At 42.2% G+C, this 24217-nt stretch overlaps 1 protein-coding gene across 2 annotated transcripts; it reads right to left on the minus strand.

Moving 5' to 3' along the window:
* Nucleotides 1-1604: 1604 nt before the first annotated feature.
* On the minus strand, nucleotides 1605-22180 carry chm (CHM Rab escort protein). Of its 2 annotated transcripts, none has more exons than XM_086160182.1 (17): nucleotides 22074-22180; nucleotides 19655-19721; nucleotides 19376-19448; nucleotides 19159-19283; nucleotides 18907-18992; nucleotides 16777-16829; nucleotides 16532-16690; nucleotides 16158-16274; nucleotides 15969-16080; nucleotides 15658-15880; nucleotides 11541-11618; nucleotides 10602-10709; nucleotides 10184-10247; nucleotides 10014-10107; nucleotides 3054-3152; nucleotides 2683-2828; nucleotides 1605-2608 (listed from the first exon to the last, which is right to left on the minus strand). In XM_086160182.1, exons 1-17 carry the CDS (start codon nucleotides 22123-22125, stop codon nucleotides 2396-2398), a joined length of 1869 nt encoding a protein of 622 aa, XP_086016308.1. In that variant the 5' UTR covers nucleotides 22126-22180; the 3' UTR covers nucleotides 1605-2395. The 2 variants fall into 2 exon arrangements, with proteins under 2 accessions (XP_086016308.1, XP_086016309.1); XM_086160183.1 differs by having other exon boundaries at nucleotides 16532-16675; nucleotides 22074-22177.
* Between the last annotated feature and the right edge of the window lie 2037 nt (nucleotides 22181-24217).

Here is a 24217-nt window from a genome sequence, read left to right on the forward strand (position 1 = left end):
GGGTCCAAGCAGGTTGGAATGGGTGGAGAAAAGTGTCAGGGGTACTATGTGATAGAAGACTATCGGCCAGAATAAAAGGAAAGGTGTACAAGACAGTGGTGAGACCAGCGATGATGTATGGACTAGAAACTGTTACAATGACCAAAAGACAGCAGGCAGAACTAGAGGTTGCAGAGATGAAGATGTTGAGGTTTTCTTTGGGAGTGACCAGGATGGATAGGATCAGGAATGAATCTATCAGAGGGACGGCACATGTTCGATGTTTTGGAGAGAAGGTCAGAGAAGCCAGACTGAGATGGTTCGGTCATGTACAGAGAAGAGATAGTGAATATATTGGTAGACGGATGCTGGAATTGGAGCTGCCAGGCAAGAGGTCTCGAGGAAGACCAAAGAGAAGATTTATGGACGTAGTGAGAGAGGATATGAAGGTAGTTGGTGTGAGAGAGGAAGATACAGAGAATAGGGTTAGATGGAGAAAGTTGACTCGCTGTGGCGACCCCCAACGGGAAAAGCCGAAAGAAGAAGAAGAAGTCAATTATATAAACAGGTACGAGGAAACAGGAGGACATTCATTGTGTATGCAATCAATTAACTGTAAGAGTAAAAATTACTAAATTAAAATAATAAAATTAATGATGATAACAATTTAAAAAATGTATTGAAAAGTATTTAACTCGATTGATTTAAAGGAATATCAGTCATAAAACTGTATATTTTTTGGATTTTTCCATAAGTTTTAAGGATCGCTTATATAATTCAAATTTGTTTATAAAGAATGTAAAATTGGGGGAACATTTTTGCATTCTTGTGTATGAAGAACTTGGCCAGACCTAAAATAACATTGACACTCAATTTGCAATTTCTTAATCTATGATGTTCAGAAATATTTCCAGGGATGGGGGTTTTGAAAGGACCTTCTGCCAGCAGTGGGGAGTTGACTTCCAGTTTTTAGAATTATTATTTCAAAAGTAGATTTACTTAAAATAATAATCTATGCCTACCGGATTTTTTATATAAATAAATTACTGCCAATCAAAGTGTTATTGGTCTGCAACATCAGGTCAGCACATAATTTCAACAAGACCTTTTTTCACTATTTTTAGGGATCAGTATAATCCTCATGTTCTTTGTTTAGGAAACTTTAATTTCTAGCACTTTGAGTTTAAAAGTGGAAAAGCATGTTAAAATGTGATTTATTTTGCCATGACATCCATGTAAACGGCAGTGAAGGTGTGCTTCTGCATGTGGGTGGGACGGTTTTCCTGGACACAAAAAATTTGTAATAATAATACTAATGCTCTTTAAACACCTTGTGGTTTCAAATGTGCATCAAATGTCCACAGGACAGGAGTTCAGTTTCTTGTACAAGGACACTTCGGTATCCAGTCTGGAATCAAAATGCCAACCATCCAATTGTAGGAGTGCCTGCTCTACAAAGACATAACAAACCCACAAAAAGATTTATAACTTTAACACTTTAACAGTTGATTTGAATAAATATTAGGATGTGTTCACAGTGCTACAGGATAGCGATGCTTGCTGCTTATTAGCCATGTTCATGGCCTGAAATAAGAGGCAAAAAGAAAAAAATGTAGTCAGTAAAAGTGTTTTGAAGCATTTTAATGTTTCACAGAATAAAATCTCTGCTGACAAGAAATAATATGAACATAAATAGAAAAATATTTTTAGGTTCTTCCCATATCTTTTTCCAATCTTCTTGTCTCAAGTCCTCATCAAAGATGCATCTGGGGGGATCAAGGTAACAGGAGCCTCATCCAGTGTTCATCTGGGTTATGACTGATTTTAATTGACTCCATTGATTGGGATAGCTGAATACTTGAAGGGCACGCATGTACACACATACATGCTACAAACCAGTACATGGCTACAACCAGACCCACTGAGGTTTGTTGCCGACTAGCTCAGATACTGAACAGGCTCACGTGAACCTTCTATTCTCTTCAGTTTCTTCGCAATACATCCTCTAGCCATAAATGTTTTTTTCTATCATTATTCTGACTTATTGTTAAACAGGCCATTTTCAGCTGCTGTCCCCATACAACAATGTTCAATTATTGTTCTGCCTGTAAAAACTTTGTGAGCAATTTTGTGATTGTTAACATTATATATCCATATTAGGTCTTCATGTTTTAAGGGCATTTATTTGTCACATGGTTCCAGTTCAACACAAACATCCATTGATGTAATTGTGTCACAACAAACCAATGTCTCTTTCAATTATGAAACAAAGCAGTATGACGTCACTCATGTCTCTGGTATTAAGATGTATAGCAAGAAGGCAATGAGTTAAAATGGAGAAATGGTAGGAGATTAAATAAAGGCAACTTTTGCACTTTTTGCACTGAATGCACTTTTGCATCAAGCTCATTATAAGTTACTCTTCAGGCTCGAGCCTGTTATCCTCATTTATCTCCTTTGTTCCCTTATCAGTCTCATTTGTGTCCTCCCTTTCCTCATCAGTCTCCTTTGTCTTCTCATCTCCTGTGGGGGAAGAGCAGTTGTCACCATCGTAGATTATGTCCTCAGGATTTGGGGCTGGAGGGCAGAAGTCCTCGCCAGGGAGAATCTTCTGAAAGATGCACTCAGCCTAGAGAAACAAAGAGTTAATAAAAATAATTGTTATTAGAACATTTGCATCATCTTTCAGCAGCAGAAACCCACCTGTCTGATGGCATGTTCGTGTCCCAGAGCTCCATCTGGTCCGGAGCATAGATACACGTTGAGCGGCAAATCGTGACCCTCAACCATCACCCCAGCGCCATCCTCCATGTTAAAGTACAGACACCAGAGGACAGAAGGACGGTTGTCTGTGGATGGAGGGAATAATCAGTTCTGTCCCACTCAGAAAGGATGAGAATAAGTTAAACTTAAAGTCAAGCTGCCAGACTAGAGCCCATTGGATTTATCCAATGTCTCATTGCAGGAAACATGGTAAGGTCTGGTAAATTAATCCTTTAGTGAGGAACAAACCTGTCCCTTTCACCCTTAGTGTGCGTGTGTGTGTGTGTGTGTGTGTGTGCATATTACTTTACCTTCATCATGTGATTCTTTTGTGGAGAACATGGTAGTAACCAGCGGTGACAGGTCCTCATAAGCTGACCCAACTGATTGACAGGTCAAATGAACCAAATCTGTAGAGAGAAAAACAAAAATGGTATGATTTAATCAACTGGTCAAAAGATTGAGTAACTGATCAATAAATTAAACACAAGTTTTTCATCTGAACTATAAAAAACTCAGATCTGTGATGATGCAATTAATTCATATTAATTCAAGTACCAACAATACAGCAGTACCACGATACTCAAGAGCATACCTGTGCATTTTACGGCCTGCAGACTACAGTCCCTGTCCAGCCTGCGTTCCACCAGTCATGAATAAACATGTATTTCTGTGTGGATGTGACGCAACATTCTTTCATTTTGAGAAGGGTTGACGCATTGTTTAGTGCACGACACACTGATGCTACTGTCTACACAGGGACAAGTTTTGCTAGCAGCCAAATATCCCTGATCCCCCTAAAATGTCAACTCATGGTAAAAAAAAAGAAGTAAAGTTCGTTGTTCATTGTGAATGTCACGTTTTCAACAATGCATGGACAGCGAAATATTTAATACAGCCTCAGTACGACACTGGTCGGTGTCTCCCTGAACCAGCCTGGGGGGGGGGGGGGGGGCATGGGCCCGAGCCCAGAAAAAATGCAGAGGATTGCGTCAGGAAGGGCATCCGGTACAGATGACCTCCAGGAAACCAATGGAAACTCGGCTACAGTAGGTCAAATAAGGAGAGGAGGAAGGCGTGTTCGGACGCATAGAGAGAAGAGGAAAGGCAAAAGTCTGGGACTGAGAGTAGGGACTTTGAATATTGGGACTATGACAGGAAAAGGTAGAATTGGTCGAAAGTGGATGTACAGTGTGTCCAAGAGACCAGATGGAAAAGTAGTAAGGCTAAAAGCTTAGGAGCAGGTTTTAAGTTGTACTATTATATAACTGGCAGGAAGAGAAATGGAGTAGGAGTTATCTTGAAAGAGGAGTTTGTTAGTCAGACAGAAAGTTTATGTTCGAATGGGAATACGTGGATCCACACAGTGGATTCATGTTTGTTATTATAGTCACAATATAAACAATCTATGTGTACCGAAACCCCCCGGTCCGTGGTGATTAAAAAGGTTGGTGACCACTGGTATAGAGGATAGAAAGGCAGAGGGACAGATGGTGGATGATTTTTCAAAAAGGATAGAAAAAGCTGGAGTGAATACTTTTTTCCAGAAAAGACAAGAACATCGAGTAACTTATAAGAGCGGAGGTAGGAGCACCCAGATAGACTACATCTTGTATAGATGAGGTAACCTGAAAGAGATCAGTGACTGCAAAGTAGTTGTAGGTGAGAGTGTAGCCAGGCAGCATAGGATACTGGTTCGTAGGAGAACTCTGGTGACAAGGAAGATTAAGAGGACAAAGGCAGAGCAGAGGTAAAGTGGTGGAAGCTGACAAGGGAGGAGTGTTGTATGGTTTTCAGGGAGGAGTTGAGAAAGGCTCTGAGTGGTCAGGGAGAGCTTCCAGATGATTGGAGACCTACAAGCTATTCCTATCAGGGAGGCAGTTTACTTGGTGTACTTGGTGTATCACATGGAAGGAAAGTAGATATGGAGACTTGGTGGTTGAATGAGGAAGTGCAGGAGTATATACAGAGAGAGCGGTTAGCAAAGAAGAAGTGGGACACTGAGAGGACTGAAGAGAACAGACAGGAATACAGGGAGATACAACCTAAGGTAAAGATAGAGGTAGCAAAGGCAAAACGAAGGGCATACGATGACTTGTATGCTCGGTTGGACAGTAAGGAGGGAGAGAATGATCTATACAGGGTGGCGAAACATTACATTACATTACGGTCATTTGGCAAACGCTTTTATCCAAAGCGACTTACAAAAAGTGCAATTCAGTCACCGAAGATCCGAGGTACCAGTAGTCAGAGGTCAGAAGTGACCACGCAACCAAATACACAAAAACACAGTAATAACGACTGAAAGGATGTACAACAGGTCCAAGTGATTAAGGATATAGAGGGAAATGTATTGACAGATGCTAGAAGAGTAATGGAACGATGGAAAGAGTACTTTGAAGAGCTGATGAATGTGGGAAATGAAAGAGAGGCAAGGGTAGAAGAGGTGAGTGTTGTAGACCACAAAGTAAAGATTAGAAAAAATGAAGTGTGGAAGGCACTGAAGAGGATGAAGAATGGAAAGGCAGTTGGTCCTGACGATATACCTGTGAATGTGTGGAAGTGTCTAGGAGAGGCAGCAGTAGAGTTTCTGACTAGTTCATTCAACAGGATCTTAGAGAGTGAGAAGATGCCTGAAGAATGGAGACGAAGTGTGATGGTGCCCATTTTTAAGAATAAAGGGGATATGCAGAATTGCGGCAACTATAGGGGGGATAAAGCCATATTATGAAGTTATGGTAAAGAGTAGTGGAAACTAGACTGAGAGCTGAGGTCAGCATTTGTGAACAGCAGGATGGCTTCATGCCTAGAAAGAGTACTACAGGTGCAGTATTTGCTTTGAAAATGCTAACACAGAAGTACAGAGAAGGCCAAAGGGAGCTGCATTGTGTTTCTGTAAACCTAAAAAAAGCATATGACAGGGTGCCAGAGAGGAGCTTTGGTATTGTTTGAGGAAATCTGGAATGGCAGAAATGTATGTTAGACTGGTGCATGACATGTATGCTAGCTATGAGACAGTGTGCTGTAGGTGTAACAGAGGTGGAGATGGAGGTGGGACTCCATAAGGAATCAGTTCTGAGCCGGGAGCCCCCAAGCCCTTTCTTGTTTGCAGTAGTGATGGACAGGCTGGCAGATGAGGTTAGACAGGAATCTCCATGGACCATGATGTTTGCAGATGACATTGTGATCTGCAGTGAGAGCAGGTAGAACAGGTTGAGGAAAATCTAGAGAGGTGGAGGCATTCGATGGAAAGGAGAGTAATGAAAGTTAGTCACAGCAAGACAGAGTATGCGTGTGAATGAGAGGAACTCAGGTAGAACGGTGAGGCTACAGGGAGTGGAGATCAAGAAGTGGAGGATTTCAGGTATTTTGGGTCAACGTCAAGAGCAACAGAGAGTGTGGAAATGAGGTGAAGAGATGGGTTCGAGCAGGCTGGGATGGGTGGAGAAAAGTGTCAAGGGTACTATGCAATAGAAGACTATCAGCCAGAATGAAAGGACAGGTATATAAGATAGGGGTGAGACCAGCGATGCTGTATGGCCTAGAATAGGGGTGGGCAAACTATGGCCCACGGGCCACATCAAGCCCGTTGGTCTCTTTCCTCCAGCCCGCCAAAGATCGGTACAGAATTCATACTTGATGTGAATGATTGGATCAATGAATAAGGGAGCACTAACAGGAGATTATTTCATTTTTGGAGCTACTGAAGAATTTTCCTGAGCTAGATGACTCAGATTGGCTTTGTGATTTAGCCTTTACTGTGGACATACTGACACACATGAATGAACTGCACGTGAAGCTACAAGGGAAAAAACAGTTTGTTCATGAAACGCAAGCAAATGTCAGAGCCTTCAAAATCAAGCTGGTTTTATTTTCAAAGCAAATGTCAGATGAGTCTGAAATTTGCTGTTAAGAAATGTGTTTTTTTTTTATATGTATTGTATCTTGTGCTGACTCAGCCCGTCCGTCAAATTGTAAAAGTCAATGCGGCCCCTGAACCAAAAAGTTTGCCCAACCCAGGCCTAGAAACAGTTTCAATGACAAAAAGACAGGAGACAGAGCTAGAGGTTGCAGAGATGAAGATGCTAAGGTTATCTTTGGGAGTGACCAGGATGGATAGGATCAGGAATGAGTCTATCAGAGGGATGGCTCATGTTAGATGTTTTGGAGAGAAGGTCAGAGAAACCAGACTGAGATGGTTTGGCCATGCACAGAGGATAGAGTGAATATTGGTAGAAGGATGCTGGAATTTGAGCTGCAAGGTGGGAGGTCTCGAGGAAGACCAAGGAGAGGATTTATGGACGTAGTGAGAGAGGATATGAAGGTAGTTAGTGAGAGAGGAGGATACAGAGAATAGGGTTAGATGAAGAAGGTGGCGATCCCTGAAGGGAAAAGATGATAGGAGAAGAAGATGGACAGCGGAATATTTGTTTACAGAAGTCTAAAGGTAAAGCTGTGTGTTTAGTTTGTTTTACACAAGTAAATGTGTTACAATCTCCATCAACACTACGTGACTAAACATGAGGAGAAATACAAGAGCCTTTCAGTTAAAGAACGAGCCACAGAGTCGTCTGTATTGCTAGCCAAGTTGTAAACTCAAAACACTTTTTACAAAACGCTTGGCATCCAGAGGTGCAGCAGTCAAGACAGGTTTTGTCATATATCACAAGACTGCTAGAAAGAGCAAACCATTTTCTGATGGGGAATTCATTAAGGAGAGTTTGGTGGACCCGTCTGCGCTATGTCCTGAAAAAGAGGCTTCTAAGAACGTCTCCCTTTCCTGCTGCACTGTAAAGAGAAGGATTGAGGACATCACAAAAAAACCTGGAGCTACAACTGAAAGACAGCCTGAATGACTCTGAGTACTTTTCTCTAGCTTTGGATGAGAGCTGTGATATACGGGACACTGGCCAGCTGGTCATCTTCGTGTAGGGGATCAACACAGACTTCAAAATTGTTGGCATCTGAAGCAGGCTCTTAAAGACTTTCTACCAGTCTATGGTAGCGAGCGCACTCTTTGGAATAATGTGCTGGTGGGGCGGTGCCAGGACTGGCGAGGTCAATAGGCTCAATAAAATAGTGAGGATAGCCCACTCGGTGGTGGGACTGAACCAGGACCATCTTCAACTGGTGGCAGTGCTGCTGTCTATTTATTCGTGGATGTCTTGCTGTCTTTGGTCTCTCTATTTGTATTTATATTCATATTTATTTTACTTTTTTATTCTTTGACATTATAACTGTTACACTGCTGTGACAAAGGAATTTCTCAGATGGGGATCAATAAAGTTTTTTATCTTACAATCACAGAGGAGCTGGCAGGCATACAGTCAATGAGAGGGTCAACAACGGAGAGGGATTTCTTAACCGAGGTAAATGCAAGTGTCAAAAACTTGGGACTGAAATGGGAGGAACTGGTGGTCCCCACAACAGATGGCTGTCCCAATTTTCACAGGAAAAAAGGTTGGTCTTTTAAAAAGAATCCAAGACAAGGTGGCAGTAAAGAACCCTGAGCAGAAATTACATTTTTTCATTGTATTATACATCAGGAAGTGTTGTGCAAGTCAGTGTTAAAAAGTGAATCACGTTGTTGTAACGTGTTGTAACCATGTAACATGTTGTAAACGTGTAAGTTGTAACCAAAACAGTTAACTTTAACCCACAGTTAACCCACCTCCAACTTGAACTTCTCTGTTACTCCTACAGCACACTATACCATTGTCTCATGGCTAGCATACATGTCCTGTACCAGTCTAACATACTTCTCTGCCACACCAGATTTCCTCATACAATACCAGAGTTCCCCTCTTGGCACCATCAGATGTTTTTTCTAGGTCTACAAAAACACAATGCAGGTCCCCCTGGCCTTCTCTGTACTTCTCTATTCGTATTCTCAAAGCAAATACATGATTAAGATCACTTATTGCTAATGTATAAAGTTGATCAGTTGTTCACCTTTAAGCTAAGATTAGACTTACTGATCTCACAATGGAGAAATTCACTTGTAGCATAATACACATCATTACAGTAGTGAAGAAATTAACAGGTTCAAAATAAATTCAAAATGTGATGGTTTGATTGGGTTTGCTTTATTTAAACTATTACTTCAAAAGGATTATTAATAATTCCCCCTTCAACCTAAATGACAATTCATTTTTATAAATATTTACAATATTCCTATTTCTTGTTACCAAAAGAATCTGATTTAAGTGGTCCATAAAACCTTGAATCAGTGTGTGATTATTATTCGACTATCCTCATTTTTTCCGATGTCGAAACCTCATTACAAAATAGATGAAATTCATCGCGCCCTCCCAAAAAATACAATCAACACACAATTACTCATAATGACAATGCAAAAACATTTCACATTTCTGGAAAATTATTAAAAAGAAAAAGACGAAGATATCACATGTAAATCTGTGTTCACAGCCTTTTCTCAGTGCTTTGTTGAAGCACCTGTGGAAGCAATTAAAACCTCAACTCTTCTTGAATATGATGACACAAGCTCAGCATACTTTTTCCAATTTCGCCCATCCCTCTTCGCAAGCTCTATCAGTTTGGAAGGGTAGCATTGATACACGGCCATTTTCAGATCACTCAAGGGCTGACAATCGAATTCACATCTGGGTTTGACTGGGCCACTCAAGAATATTTACAGAGTTGGCTTGTAGCCACTGGTTTGATATCTTGGCTCTGTGCTAAGAGTTGTCCTACTAAAAGATGAACTGTCGCCACAGTCTGGGGTCAAGAGCGCTCTGGAGCAGGTTTTCAATTACTATGTCTGTAAATCGCTGCATTCATTTTCACCTCTATGACTGGTTTCCAGGTTCCTGTTGCTGAAAAACAGCCCAACAGCATGATGCTGCAACTTTCATGCTTCACTGGTTAATATAAGCCAAGTGATGAGCAGCACCTTGAGCAACTTCACGTTTCAAAGTTAAATCTTTGTCTAATGAGATAATTCCATCTGGCCACTCTTCCATATAGACGTGATTGGTGGATTACTAATCTATAGATTACTTTATGTAAATAGGTGTGTGCCTTTCCAAAATGTTCAGTCAACGGAATTTGCCACTGGTGGATCCAATTAAGCTGCAGAAAGATCTCATCTCACAGATGATCAGTTGAAACAGGATGTAAAACAGGAGTTCAATTTCAGTTTCATGGCAAAAGCTGTAAACACTTAGGCACATGTGATATCTTAGTTTTAAGTTTTGAATAAAATTGCAAAAATCGCAAAAAATATATGGCAAGCCATAATTAGGTCTCACATGTTCCAGGCATGCAAGTCATGGTGTATGGACAGAGCTCCACCACCCTCACAGCAGGACGTCCTTGTTCTGGAGGGACTGTTAACACAGACACCTGAAAGGAAATGTGGAATAATCAATCTACCATTCCTATAAAGTTTATGCAAATATTTGTATCCTTATGTGCATACCTGTTGGTCCGATTCAGAGGGCAAAACAGAGCCATCAGTAATCAGAATGGCTCTAGAGATGTACCTGCAGAGAGTTGGTTGATGTGAACACTATGTCAAAAGTTTAAACTTCCAGCGTAACAGAACTCCTATCTTCATTCAACACCATCATTTCAGGTCAGACTGATCAGACATTTCACCTGCAGCAGCAGCACAAGGGAGGCACACTCTCAACTGTTTTAGTAGCAAGGCAGAGATTCATGATGAAAACTTGGAACTGATCATATACCAGATATTGAACAGAACTTTTTTTGCCATATCAAAAAGAGTGAGCAGGTTTATGTTCAAGACTCTTTTCCTACAATACAAGTAGCATCTTGAAGTTTAACAGGTAACATAGTTATACATATGTGTGCTGAAGGAAATAGGGGATTCTTACCTCAGGGGTGTGGTCAATCTCTTACACTCCGCCGCCACATAGCTGTCCTCCACCACAAAATTGCTGCAGCTGATGCGCTGTCCACGGCTGTCAATCACTGCCTTACACCTAACAGAGATGGGGTAAAAGTTGAGATGTGCATGACATTGATGACCTGCCCTGACATATAGATGCTATGTGTTGAGGTTCATGAGCCAAAATCACATTAATCAGGTATGATAAATATTTCAATTAGCAATTTCATTTGAAAAGATATATTTTGCAGTGTTTTGTGGAGAAGTCATTCTTTTATTTGGGGTGACAGCTGACAGCACACCCCACTACATAAGGAGAACTCAAACAGATTAAGAAAGCCCCTCCTTTAGCCCAGAGTCTTTTTCTTCAGAGTTCAGAGTTCAAAATGTTTTTTTTTGCAGCAGAAACTGAATTTTATTTGTCCTTGATCTCTTCACTGCAACATATTCCATGTATGTAATGACAGTCTATACACAGGATGATGAGAAGTATCAATTATGACCTTAATTTCCTCCCCATGAATTAAATGTTACTGGTTATCACCAATCTTCCAAAAAATGAACTTTGAACATGCACGTACAATGAGACTTTTAATTATTTACAATGAAGATGTTTTCCTTTACACTATCACATAATATGAAAGGTATTACTAAGCAACAGCAGAAAAATCTGCATTGAACAAAAGCTGAAAATCAGTTTCACTGAGTCTGGATGTGTCCTGGGTAGGGGTTGGGGGGGTAAAAAGTCAGCATGTCTTCAGGCACTCTGTCTTTTTTTGAATTTTCCCAAATAAAATCAAATGAAAAGTTGTTCTTTTGGTCCTTAGAACACTTATTCTATGGAAATATTCCACAGCAGAGACACACAATGTTACGGAAAGACACAATGACAGATTGGTTCTCTCCCTGGTGGTCAGCCTAGTACCTGTTGGTATCCTTGTCCACAAGCAGACTGTGGACTGAATGTCTTAAGCAGTAGGTTCCTCCAAATACAGCACACATCCTGTAACAGAAACTGTAGTATGTTACCTCAATAACAAAAGTTAATTATGAATTAAAAAGTACAGAAGTGAAAAGAAGTAAAAAATAGGATTATAAAACACAGGAAACCTGTGCTATGGTACAACCCACAAACTGAAACAGACAACACCAAAAATTAGAAAGAAAATGGCATTCCTCCAAATTGGAAGTCTTGCGTAGCCTGGAAAGAGTGTGAAAACATACAACCATGCCTTTTGCAATCAATCAACTTATTATTCAGCACTCCAAGCAGAAGTGATAACTTTGAACTTTTTTAATGAGAAAATTAATCAACTTTTGCCCCAACTACCAACACAAGGACAATCTATTAAGACTAGAATGATTCTTTCCTATCTCCACAGCATGGCAACAGCTAGAGGTGGGAATCATGGCCGGCTGCACCATCTCCCCCCTGGCCTTCACTTTGGCCATGGAGGTCATCATACGGGCCTCGCAGTGGGTGGTTGGTGGACAGCGAATAAGACCTGGACTGAGGCTGCCACCAGTCAGAGCCTACATGGATGACCTCACAACACTCACCACAACCAAGGCTTGTACATTACGGCTACTTGGCAAGCTCCAAGATAACATTGAGCTGGCTCGCATGAAGATCAAGCAGAGAAAGTCCAGAAGTATTTCCACTGTCAAGGGCAAACTGTTTGACCATCGCTTCCACATTGGCAAGATAATTGGAGATGATGCTATTGGATTCAAGCGACCCATTTATAGCCCAAGCTCCGCCCATCCTGGCAAATGGGAAGAAGTGGACCCCGCTGGCTGCAACTGAACAGGCAAAGGCAGCCCTCAGACACAGGGACATCATGGGCCGAGTTCAGGAGGGGAGGAGTGGACTTGGCCTCTGGGCCAGTACACCAGCCTGGAGCAAGGTCAATCCAGTCCAGAGACGCAAGCTGGTGGTCCAGGAAGTTCACCAGGAAGAGGAAGCAGGAAGGTGCGCACAAGCTGTGTCACAGGCAAAGCAAGGGCAGTGGATGACATGGGAGGGAGTGGAGAAGCGGAAGATCTCCTGGAAAGATCTGTGGGAGATGGAGGCCTTCAGGGCGAGCTTTACCATCAGGACGGCCTATGATGTCCTGCCTTCTCCTGAAAATCTAAACCAGTGGTGTGGCGAAGACCCTACATGCCCTCTATGCTCAAGTTCAGCAACACTGAAGCACATCCTAGCGGGATGCAAGACCAGCCTCACCCAAGGCCGTTATACCTGGCAGCACAACCAGGTACTAAAATGTCCTGCAGCTGTGCTGGAAACTCGCCGGACAAGCATGAATGCCCTTCCTCCCCAATCATCCTGTTGGCACGCAACTGTATTCGTGCCAGCCTCGCCCCAATGAGAGCTAACCTTGGGCAACTGGGCAGTGCACAGGACTGGAAGCTGCTGGCGGACCTGGACAAGAAACTTTGCTTCCCAGCTGAGATCCCATCCATCAACCTGCAACCAGACCTGTGGTCATCGTCACTAAGGCTCAACTACATCATAGAGCTCACGGTGCCCTGGGAGGGTGCAGTGGAGGAGGCCTATGAATGGAAGAAGCTGAGATATGCTGAACTTGTTGTAGATGCTCAGCAACAAGGCCGGAAAGTGAAGGTTCATCCAGTGGACGTAGGCTGCAGAGGTTTCATGGCCACCTCAACATCTAGGCTACTCAGAGAGATGGGAGTACAAGGACACACCCACAGACAGGCAGTCAAGGAACTCTCCAGGGCTGCTGAGAGCGGGAGCCAGTGGCTGTGGTTGAAGAGAAAAGATCCAACTTGGGCCTTCAAGAGAGCTGATGGCATCTAGGGAGTGATACTGGGACACTGGGATTCACTGCTGAACCCTCTGGGGATGTCGTGGGCCAATCAGCGAACATCCATGAAGGAGGGCGCTCACTTGGCAACCCGAAAGGAAGCCATTGCTCACTTAAAGCCCACAAAGTCTCATTGGTGCCTTAGGTATGCTTTTAGCAAGGGATATCAACACCTAGTCCGACACAACAGATCTATCCAAACCAATCAACTATCTTCAACGGTCTTTTCATCTCGACTACATGTCTCTTAGATCAGTGCCCCATCAACCAGCTCAAAGATGTTTTTCCTTATGTTAGCGATGCTATCCTTGATACAATCAATCCATCTGTTCTAACAGATACCATAGACATTTAAGGTAGCTGTAATAAAACTACTCCTTAAAAAAACAACCTTGATCCATAGGTTTTGGTTAACTATAGACCCGTTTCTAATCTCCCATTTCTCTCTCAGACTCTTGAGAGCTTTTACTTGTACTAAATAAGGGACTACCGTAATCTCTGTTCTGGTCCTTTTAGATCTCACTGCTATATTCCAGATCATTGATCATCAAATTTTACAAAATAAAAAAAAAAAAAATGGAATAGTCGATTGGCATCAGAGGAACTGCACTGGACTGGAGCGAGTTCTATTTACATGAGACGTTCCAAATCATTGATGTAAACAATAGATCCTCTGCGTGTACTAAACTAAGCTGCAGAATTCTGCAAGGTTCTGAGCTTGGACCAATACTTTGCCCAACATATTTTTCCCATTGGCAATATGACGAGGAAGTGCACGATACATTTTCACTTCAACATCCAGTTGTACCTATCATTGAAGCCAGATGAAACCAGTGGGTTCTTTAAAAATGAGAAATGATTTGAGGACATTAAAATGTGGATGACGACCTTTTTTTTGTTGTCTTTGTTGTCTTAATTCCAGCAAAACAGAAGTCATCCATTATGGGCTATGAATATCATAAGAACACCATACCTGATGATATAGCTTATCTGGACAGTGTCACACTATCACTCTTGCTTCGTATCTTTGTTCACTATCTCTTTCTATGTCAACTGGTTGAGACAGAAGACCGCCGACATTAAACTCGAATCTGTCCAAGGTCTCTGTCTCGTAAAGAGAGACAGAGCTATTGTCGCAAAGTGCTAGCTCATGAGGGAATGGTGGGTTTCTGTAAATCCTTTTAACAAGTGTGATACAGACCAGCTTTTAATGTTAAGTGTCATGAACCAACTCTATTGTGATTTGGCACGGGAAAGTTTAAATAACACTGTTCCCAAACATGATGCAAAACATAAATAAAACAAATTGCTATGAATGAGAGTCCCTTTTCATCTTCAGTCAGACTGAAAACAGTACAAATACAGAAAAGGCTGATTGCCCCTGTAACTAATAATTAATGGTCTCACTCCATAAATCAGACTTACATTAAATAACCTGCCCTGAGCACACATACCTTTCTGGGAGTGTGCTCACATTCTTTTTCATTCTTTGGTCACTATAAAGTCAGAAAGCCAAGCTAAGTGTGTGTGTGTGTGTGTGTGTGTGTGTGTGTGTGTGTGTGTGTGTGTGTGTGTGTGTGTGTGTGTGTGTGTCTATGGTTCAAAGATAAACCATTTTGGGTGGGGACCTGGGATATTTGTACACAGGCCAGGTTAGCCATGTGAGGATTAAATTAACGCTGAACATCCACCATGAGAAAAATTGACTGGGTTTGATGAAAACACTTAAGACTGGTACTAAGTAAAAATCTTTTGTGTATAAATATGTCTATAGACTGTGAATCAAAAGCATTGATAAAGATAATAAAAGGGAGATTAATTTGATACTGAGTGAGAAGGAACAATATCTGTCATATAACAGTTTATCACAAATTTCTAGTAATGTCTTTTTGAAACATTGTCACAGAGAATGTGAAGTCTCAATCTAAATATATATCTAAATATATTGATCATCAGTAAGTTTGATCTGGAGGATATCAGACAAGAAACCACATTTCCAGCAACACTGCTCACTTGAGTTTGAAAAATCCCCAACTCCCCTTCATTGACAAGCCCAGCTCACTGGGAACAGGACCAGGCTTTAAGTACTGATAATGAATCAGTTCCTTTTCATAAATTTGTTCAGGATCATTCAGAGAATGAAGAAATCTGTAGAATTAGATTGAGCCACAACTTTGTTGAGTTTGGCCTGGTGCTAAAATGGGATCTTACCGACAGAAACATTGAGGTATCTCTCCAAGGCCATACACAGGAAACAGGAATGGTGTGTTGCCATAGCGGCCAAGGCAACGCAGGAAGTGACGCGTGGAGGCAAGGGCTTCTTCTGTGGAAACATCTTCAGTCACCATAGCAATGGAGTGTAGCAGGATGTGCTGGAGGTTGTCGCCAACTTGCTTGTCTCGCAGGAACTCACTGTAAGGCCGGCTAAAGTAAGCTGGATGGAGAAGAACAAAAGACAAAATTGTCTATGATGTACTCATCTTTGACTGATGATGTCACAAGAGCAGGGGAGGTCATTGCACCCTGCTGCTCCTCAGTCTCCTCCATGCAGGAAGTCAGGAATCGCATCAATTTTCTCTTCTCTACCACAGACAGCTGACGATTGGCAAAGACATCAGCTCTGCTGCAGGGGACCTGAGGAACAGAAGAGGCAGACAGTTGAGACACCAACCGCTGATACAGAGAGCAGAGACAACAATGTGCTGCCTCACCTGCTCTACACTTCCAGTACGATAGGTTAGAATCCTGGTAACATTCTTGAACTCTGCGTAGCGACTGACATTTGATTTGATAAGAAGATCGACCAACGATCCCCGAGAAAAAACGAGCTGCAAAGGAGAAGAAACAATCAGCGCAGCCCCATGATTTGCTGGAGATAAATCAGTGAATTGATGTCATAACAATTCACTGATCTGCTGCAATGTCAAATCATAATACCAAAAACAGATTGGGTGTATTTTCACACAGCCCTTAAAAGACCAACAAAATGGATTTGTCTCTGTTGTCTCTGCAGATATAAGGGGAAAGTGAAGATAAAATCAATGTCTCTGCTTTGTTGCATTGTTTAGATTTTGATGATTATTACCTTAGAGACAAGGTCGATGTTGAACCGTCGTCCTTCCTTTACCAGTTGAGCAAAGCTGATCTTCTTCCTGGTTTGCTCTGGCTGGCTCAGAGTATTCACATGGCATGTTTGCAAATTTTGCTCCTTTTTCTCTGTCCGGACAGCCTGTGATTGGACAAACTCCATCATGCTGCTGTAGTAAGGTTATTCTGAAGTTATTACCAATCATATGTGGTGAAATTATCATCAAATCATTTGATTTTCACCTCCTCTCCTCCTCCCATTCCATTGATAACATCCTCCAGCCCCTTGTCCTTGTCTGAAATAAAAACATTTTTCAAGGAAGATGCTACTGATGATGTGACTACAGTCGTGTCAATGAGGATATTATGTAAGGTGGAAACTGTATTGAAACTGATCCATGCAGGAAAATTTGATAATTACATGAATGAACAAGGAGCATCATCACAATGTTCCAGCCAAATTTCCCTAATTAGGCTCTAGTGTCTTTAAATGGATTTATCATGAAAAAAGTTAATTTCGCTGTTTACTGCAATAAAAAAAAAATGATGATAAAACAGTATTATGTGAAATTGAAGTTATTATTTTGGAGCTGAAAACACACACAAATGAAAAATCTGAAACTCTAGTTCTGCCAACATTATCGTCTACACCAGTGATTCTTAACCATAGGGTCGCGGCCCAAACTTGGGCCCCGAGCGCCACCTAGTGGGGCGCAAAAAATCTGTTTTGCACGTGTGGGCCGCGAGGGATGCGGGACGCAATAACAACTCCCGACCATGTAGTGGCGCTAATGCATCAGTCAGTTGTTACTTTAACCAGCTCAATAAATAAGGAGAAGAAGACACTCAGCTAGCTGTGAACAAACAACATGGAGAAATATTTAAAACGAAAAAAGTAAATTTTTGCGCAAGTACAATCCCGACTTCATTAAGTACGACTTCGTAAACGGAGGTAGCGAGGCAGTGCCGAGAGCCCAGTGTGTGGAGTGTGGGTTAACGCTGTCTAACGAAGCACTTGAGCCGTCAAAACTACAGCGGCACCAAGAGACCAAGCATCCGACGCTTGTGGGAAAGCCGGTGGAATTTTTCAAGAGAAAAGAAGATGAGCTGCAGATGCAGAAAAGATCGATCGTGTCACTGAATGGCAACTCTAAAAGTGCACTGAAAGCTGGCTACCTCGTAGCCAGACGTGTGGCACAAAGTAAGAAACCATTCACCATAATTATAAACCTATACAGTGTATATATATTAAATAATACATATTAAATAATATATAATCGAATATAATTAATAATAATAAATAGGAGGATTTCAGGTACTTAGGGTCAACAGTCCAGAGCAACGGAGAGTGCGGAAAAGAGGTGAAGAGGCGGGTCCAAGCAGGTTGGAATGGGTGGAGAAAAGTGTCAGGGGTACTATGTGATAGAAGACTATCGGCCAGAATAAAAGGAAAGGTGCACAAGACAGTGGTGAGACCAGCGATGATGTATGGACTAGAAACTGTTACAATGACCAAAAGACAGCAGGCAGAACTAGAGGTTGCAGAGATGAAGATGTTGAGGTTCTCTTTGGGAGTGACCAGGATGGATAGGATCAGGAATGAATCTATCAGAGGGACGGCACATGTTCGATGTTTTGGAGAGAAGGTCAGAGAAGCCAGACTTAGATGGTTCGGTCATGTACAGAGAAGAGATAGTGAATATATTGGTAGACGGATGCTGGAATTGGAGCTGCCAGGTAAGAGGTCTCGAGGAAGACCAAAGAGAAGATTTATGGACGTAGTGAGAGAGGATATGAAGGTAGCTGGTGTGAGAGAGGAAGATACGGAGAATAGGGTTAGATGGAGAAAGTTGACTCGCTGTGGCGACCCCTAACGGGAAAAGCCGAAAGAAGAAGAAGAAGAAATAATATATATTAAAATTATATTTACTGGGCCCTGGGCCACCCTGTACTGAAAAATATGGGCCTCAGGGTCAGAAAGGTTAAGAACCCCTGGTCTACACTGAAACTTTAAGATACTCGAGCTACTATAATTAATTTTTTTATTTAATTAAAATCCATTTATCCCCGGAAATTATATCTCTGCCTCTCACCAATCATGGATGAACCGTGAGCAGTTTGGCAGTCATTTGGTGGCGCCAGGGGAGAGAGTAGGGATTCAATGTATTTTTCAACAACTCTTAGACAGGCTAGGAGGAGTGTGGGGAAACAAGCCAGGAATGTTTGGTTCCAAGGACAACCACTCTAACCTCCCTGAGCCATGCTACCCAGTTTACATCACATGGGGAATATGACAGCAATTAAAAAAAAAACAACTGAACAGTCTGGAAGTGCAACACCCTTCTAACACGTGCTGCACAGTAGTTAGTGTACCTTCAGATGTTTCTTGAACCCCTAGTTCTTCAGCTCCACTCGTCTCCTCTGTGATGTTTACAACTTTCTCCTCCTCATCTGCCTCACTGGGAAGAACATGACAGAGTAAGTTCTAGTTACATCCTTATTCATCATGTAAAATACATGGAGTTAAACTCTTGGATCAAAGAGAATCAAACTGAGCAAATTAATATTTGATCTGGTAATAGAGAATGTAATCAAGTTATTATCAGAATTAGATTACACATTGACCTGGTGAAACAGAAGACCTCCAGGTTCCTGATAGAGAGGGAGTCTGGATTTGATAGGGAAATAAGCTCCTCCCCTTCCTCTAACAGACTTGAAAAATCCAGGACCTCATCCGGCTGAGATTCCTCCTACAGAGACAGGTTAGATCAATACAGATCAAAGATTAACCACTTTGTAATTTTAGCAGCCATGAGGTAACCCTCTGCTGCGTTGCACTAACACTTGACTGTTGTATCCAGTTCAGCAGGCCATTGAAGGTGAAGCTTGACCAGTTGCCTGCATAGAAGCTCCTCCTGGACACGCACACACGCGCACACACGCACGCACACACACACGCACGCACACACACACACACACACAGAGTAAGAGACAATTCAACTGAAGGGAAAAAATGGAGACTGTGTTGAAATGAATGAGAGATTGATACCGCCAAGTAACTTACACACTGAATTATACTGTATCAGTAATTCTTTAATGGACTGATAGTTCTGTCACCCACCTGTCTAGGTGAAGAACTCTCTGGCCAACTCGGGAGCATGCAGCTGCCACCACCGACTCAATCAGACCTGATGAATCAATCGCGGATCGACAATCAGTCATGAATACTTTACCCGTTGTCTCACACCCTGACAGAGTCTGGAACTCGAACCATAATAAAATTGCATTCTATTTGAAGGCGCCTTTCTTGACACTCAAAGAGTGTCAAGAAAGGTCTAGGTAATACAGATCAAGGTAATACAGGAGGCAGAGTGTCAGATTTGATTTAAGATCATTTTAACAGTTTATCCAGAAATAATTTCCTCCTTTAAAGATGGGTGGCATTTCAGCATTAAAGAATATTAAGTCTAGTTTTGGACAGCTAGTTCAACCCATGAGACCATGCAAACCAGAGGACATTGATAAGGTTGAACCCGCAGCCAATCTTTGACAGTAGTAGTAACAGGCTATGGGGAGATGGGGTTGGAGCAAGGACCAATGACATGTCTTACACTAGGAGTGTCAAACATACGGCCCGCAGGCTGGAGGCGGCCCGCAAGGGGTCGATCAGGCTCACAGAATAATTTGAAAGCGAAAAAATGCATAAAAGACAAGGATTTAATTTTTTTAATTAAATGCAATTCAATAATTTTCCGCAAGGAGGTGCATTATTTTGGTCAGAGTAGAAGACAAGCCGCATCACTGAGACAGACATATCAGCAGACGTTATCAATGCGCCATCTGCTGCTTGTTACGTTGTTTCTACCCTGTTCTCTATCTCCCCGCTATTCCCTCATAAGCCAAAATGTTGTTATCAAAACCGAAAAAAGTAGATAAAGAGTGTAGAATTTTCAAAGAAAAATGGACTACATCCTATTTATTTACGGGGACGCATGGTAAACCTTTGTGCTTGGTGTGTTTGCATCAAGTTTTTGTACTTAAGGAATATAATATTCGGCGCCACTACGAGACTCATAACAGCGTTATCAATGCGCCATCTGCTGCTTGTTACGTTGTTTCTACCCTGTTCTCTATCTCCCCGCTATTCCCTCATAAGCCAAAATGTCGTTATCAAAACCGAAAAAAGTAGACAAAGAGTGTAGAATTTTCAAAGAAAAATGGACTAAATCCTATTTATTTACGGGGACGCATGGTAAACCTTTGTGCTTGGTGTGTTTGCATCAAGTTTTTGTACTTAAGGAATATAATATTCGGCGCCACTACGAGACTCATAACAGCGAAAAATCTGACAGCTTGCAAGGACAACTGAGAAGAGATAACTTTCACTTTAAAAGAATATGGTGGAATTCTACTGTTCATGCAACTCCATACATTTTCAGTATGTATTGTATGTGTATGCATGTTTCATGTATGAAGTTTACACATTTACAGGACAGGTGAATACTTTCTTCCTTACACATTTAGTAGCACTATCTTAAGTTTGTAAGGTGTAGGCAGGGATTCAGTTTAGATTTCATATGCACATGTGTAAATGGTTTAAAAATCCCTTTCTTTATAAGTCTTATTTAATCTTAAAGTGCATTCCTATATTTTTCAATACCAATTACATGTTAAAGTTTTGCGCTTTTGTACAGTTACAATGCATACATGTGAGTGATAAAAGTAAATTACACGTTTGTCTAAGGAAATATGAGGTGTTTCATGAAATGTTTTGTTAAAGGATTGTTCATTAAATTCCAAGATTTTCCTAATGCCCTTGTACTTCTTTACACCAAAACAGAGGGAAGACATGACATTTTGGTTGTTTATTGCTGAGTATGCTACCATTTTAATGGTCCGGCCCACTTGACATCTACCTAGGTCGTATGTGGCCCGCGATGAGAAATGAGTTTGACACCCCTGTTTTACACTATCATGTCACAGATCCTACCATGTATTACCGCCAGGTGAGAACTGTTGTCTCTGTCTCTCAGATATTGATTCCCAGCTGGTCATTAGTTGCGTCTCCATGATCAACTATTAGATAGATCATTGGGAAACAAAACAGGATAGTACTCTGCTTCAAATCGTGTTGCTAGATCACCTTGGATCAATAATCACTGAGAGTCCACGATTCATCACAATAGCGTATTGCTAACATCACGTGACTACCGGGTGCCTCGCAGGCCTGTCAGACACGATCGCTGAGATAGTATTGGGTTAAAACATACGAAACGTTCAATTGTGATGGTGATTTTAGAAGCAAAGAGTCGGATGGACTTAGGGTTTGTCACAGCCGCAATGCGCAATGAGGTAACGACAAAGCATTATCATTAAACTAAGATTAGCCACTAGCTTCCCTCAATGAACACCAGCAGGTCTTTAGCTGCGTACCAAAAAGCATGCAAATCACCATATCAGTCTGTCGTCACAGCAACGTCTGAATTCACGATATATTTGACCCTGACAGACCCGTTCGTATCAGACATGTTTGTGTGTACCTGTGCCCAGAATGACAACGTCGAACTCAGACGGCAGAGCCTCCGTCGCCATGTTGTTGACCGAGAAAACACTCCGGATCACGTGACAGGCGCTGCGGTTAGCGCCTCAGCATGAAAGACTCCGGTCGATTCCGACCAGGGGACCTTCCTGTGTGGAGTTTGCATGTTCTCCCCGTGTCTGCGTGGGTGCACTCAGGTTTCCTCCCACATTCCAAAAACATGCAGGTAAATTGGGAAAAATTGCCCCGATTGACTGGTGACTAGTCCAGGGTGTACCTCGCCCGATGACAGCTGGGATAAGCTCCAGCATCCACCGCGACCCTGAGTGCAGAATAAGCGGAAGAAGATGGATAGATGGATGATTTTAGAACTTTTTTCCTTTTCAGTACCCTTTAAATAAGAAAACATGTCTTAACTCAACACGTTTTAAAATAATAATTTCAATGGATTAAAAGTACACTTCTAAGATTTAGTCCTGATTCAGCCAGAAATTCAAACCCGAGTGTGCGCATGAAGCTGATATCTCCTGCACATTTATCAGCTTCTTAAAGGCTAATGTGATTCTCTTGATATGAAACCGAGATGATTGAGTTTTATTTTATCTAATTATTTTTCTTGAATTTTTTTGACAATCAACTCGAAAGGTTAATACACGTATATTAAGAAGCGTTTATCTTGTAATGAAAAACAACACCCATAATACCATTCAATAGACCACATGAGATGTTTTTTTTTTTTTTTACTTCGACCTGGTGGATAGGAGAATAGCCTCCCTCTGCCTTCGGGCTGCGGGACGGGCTCTAACTGATGTGTGTATCTATGCACCCAACAGCAGTTTAGACTAACCACTCTTTTTGGGGTTCCTAACGGGGCTGCTAGAGTGCACCCCTGTCAGGCACTTCCTTGTTTTACTGTAGGACTCTAACGCTCACCTGGGCAGTGACAGCAAGACCTGGAAAAGTGTGATTGGGAGGAACTGTCCTCCTGATCTGAGCCCAAGCAGTGTTCTCTTACTAGAGTTCTGTTCTCGTAATGGACTATCCATAAAAAAACCCATGTTTGGAGCAGGTTTGTGCTCAAAGGTGTGCACATGAGCACATGGCATCAGCACACCCTAGATTTTGACTTTTGACTTGACTTTGTGGTCATATCATTGAAGTTGAGGCAGCATGTTCTGGACCCTTAGGTGCAGAGAGCGGTGGAGTTGTCAACTGATCACCTCCTGGTGGTGAGCTGGCTCCGATGGTCGAGGAGGATGACCAGACCTGGCAGACCCAAATGCATCGTGAGGGTCTGCTGGGAACATCTGGCAGAATCCCCTGTCCCAAAGAGTTTTAACAGACCCTCAACCATGTCCCAGGGGAGCCGGGGGACATTGAGTCCGAGTGGGCCATGTTCCGTGCTTCCGTTGTCGAGGTAGCAGCTGCGGTCTTAAGGAAGTTGGTGCCTGTCGAGACAGTAACCCCTGAACCTGCTAATGGACCCCAGGAGTGAAGGATGCCATCAAGCTGAAGGAGTCCTACTGAGCCTTTCTGGCCTGTGGGACTGCGGAGGCAGCCAATAGGTACTATGCAACCATGAAGAATGACTTTCACCAATGAGATTCTAGACCCACCCCCAACTCTGGCAGTTATAATTGAAAATTTCCCACAGGCCAGTAGAACTGAAGAACCCTCTCAGATGAGGGGCGAAACATCTTCAAATGAAGAAAATCAAGTCCAGTTGCTATGGCAATAAGATTTTGACAAGAATTTTTACGGACAGAATTTCTAGGCACAGCCAGGGTGTTGACGGGATCTGGTTTGTTAACCTCAGGATTGTGTCTGATTACTGTGGATGATATGGTTCTGTTGGCTTCATCAGATCTTGAACTCTTGCTGGAGCAGTTCACAGCTGTGAAGCAGTTGGGATGAGGATCAGCACCTCCAAATCTGAGACCAGGGTTCTCAGCCAGAAAAAAGTGAAGGGGAGGAGGTTTGGAGTGGAGATGTTCAGGTATCTTGGGGTTCACAAGTGAGAGAAGGATGGAACAGGATCGGTATAGTGTCAGCAATGGTGTGGACCCTGCATATGGTGAAGAAGGAGCTGTGCCAAAAGACGAAGCTCACAATTTACCGGCTGATCTATGTTCCTATCCTCACCTA

The sequence above is a fragment of the Fistularia commersonii genome, chromosome 15 (genome assembly GCF_037954325.1).
Source record: "Fistularia commersonii isolate RoL2024-O1a breed Wild chromosome 15, RoL_Fcom_v1.0, whole genome shotgun sequence".
Classification (NCBI taxonomy): Eukaryota; Metazoa; Chordata; class Actinopteri; order Syngnathiformes; family Fistulariidae; genus Fistularia; species Fistularia commersonii.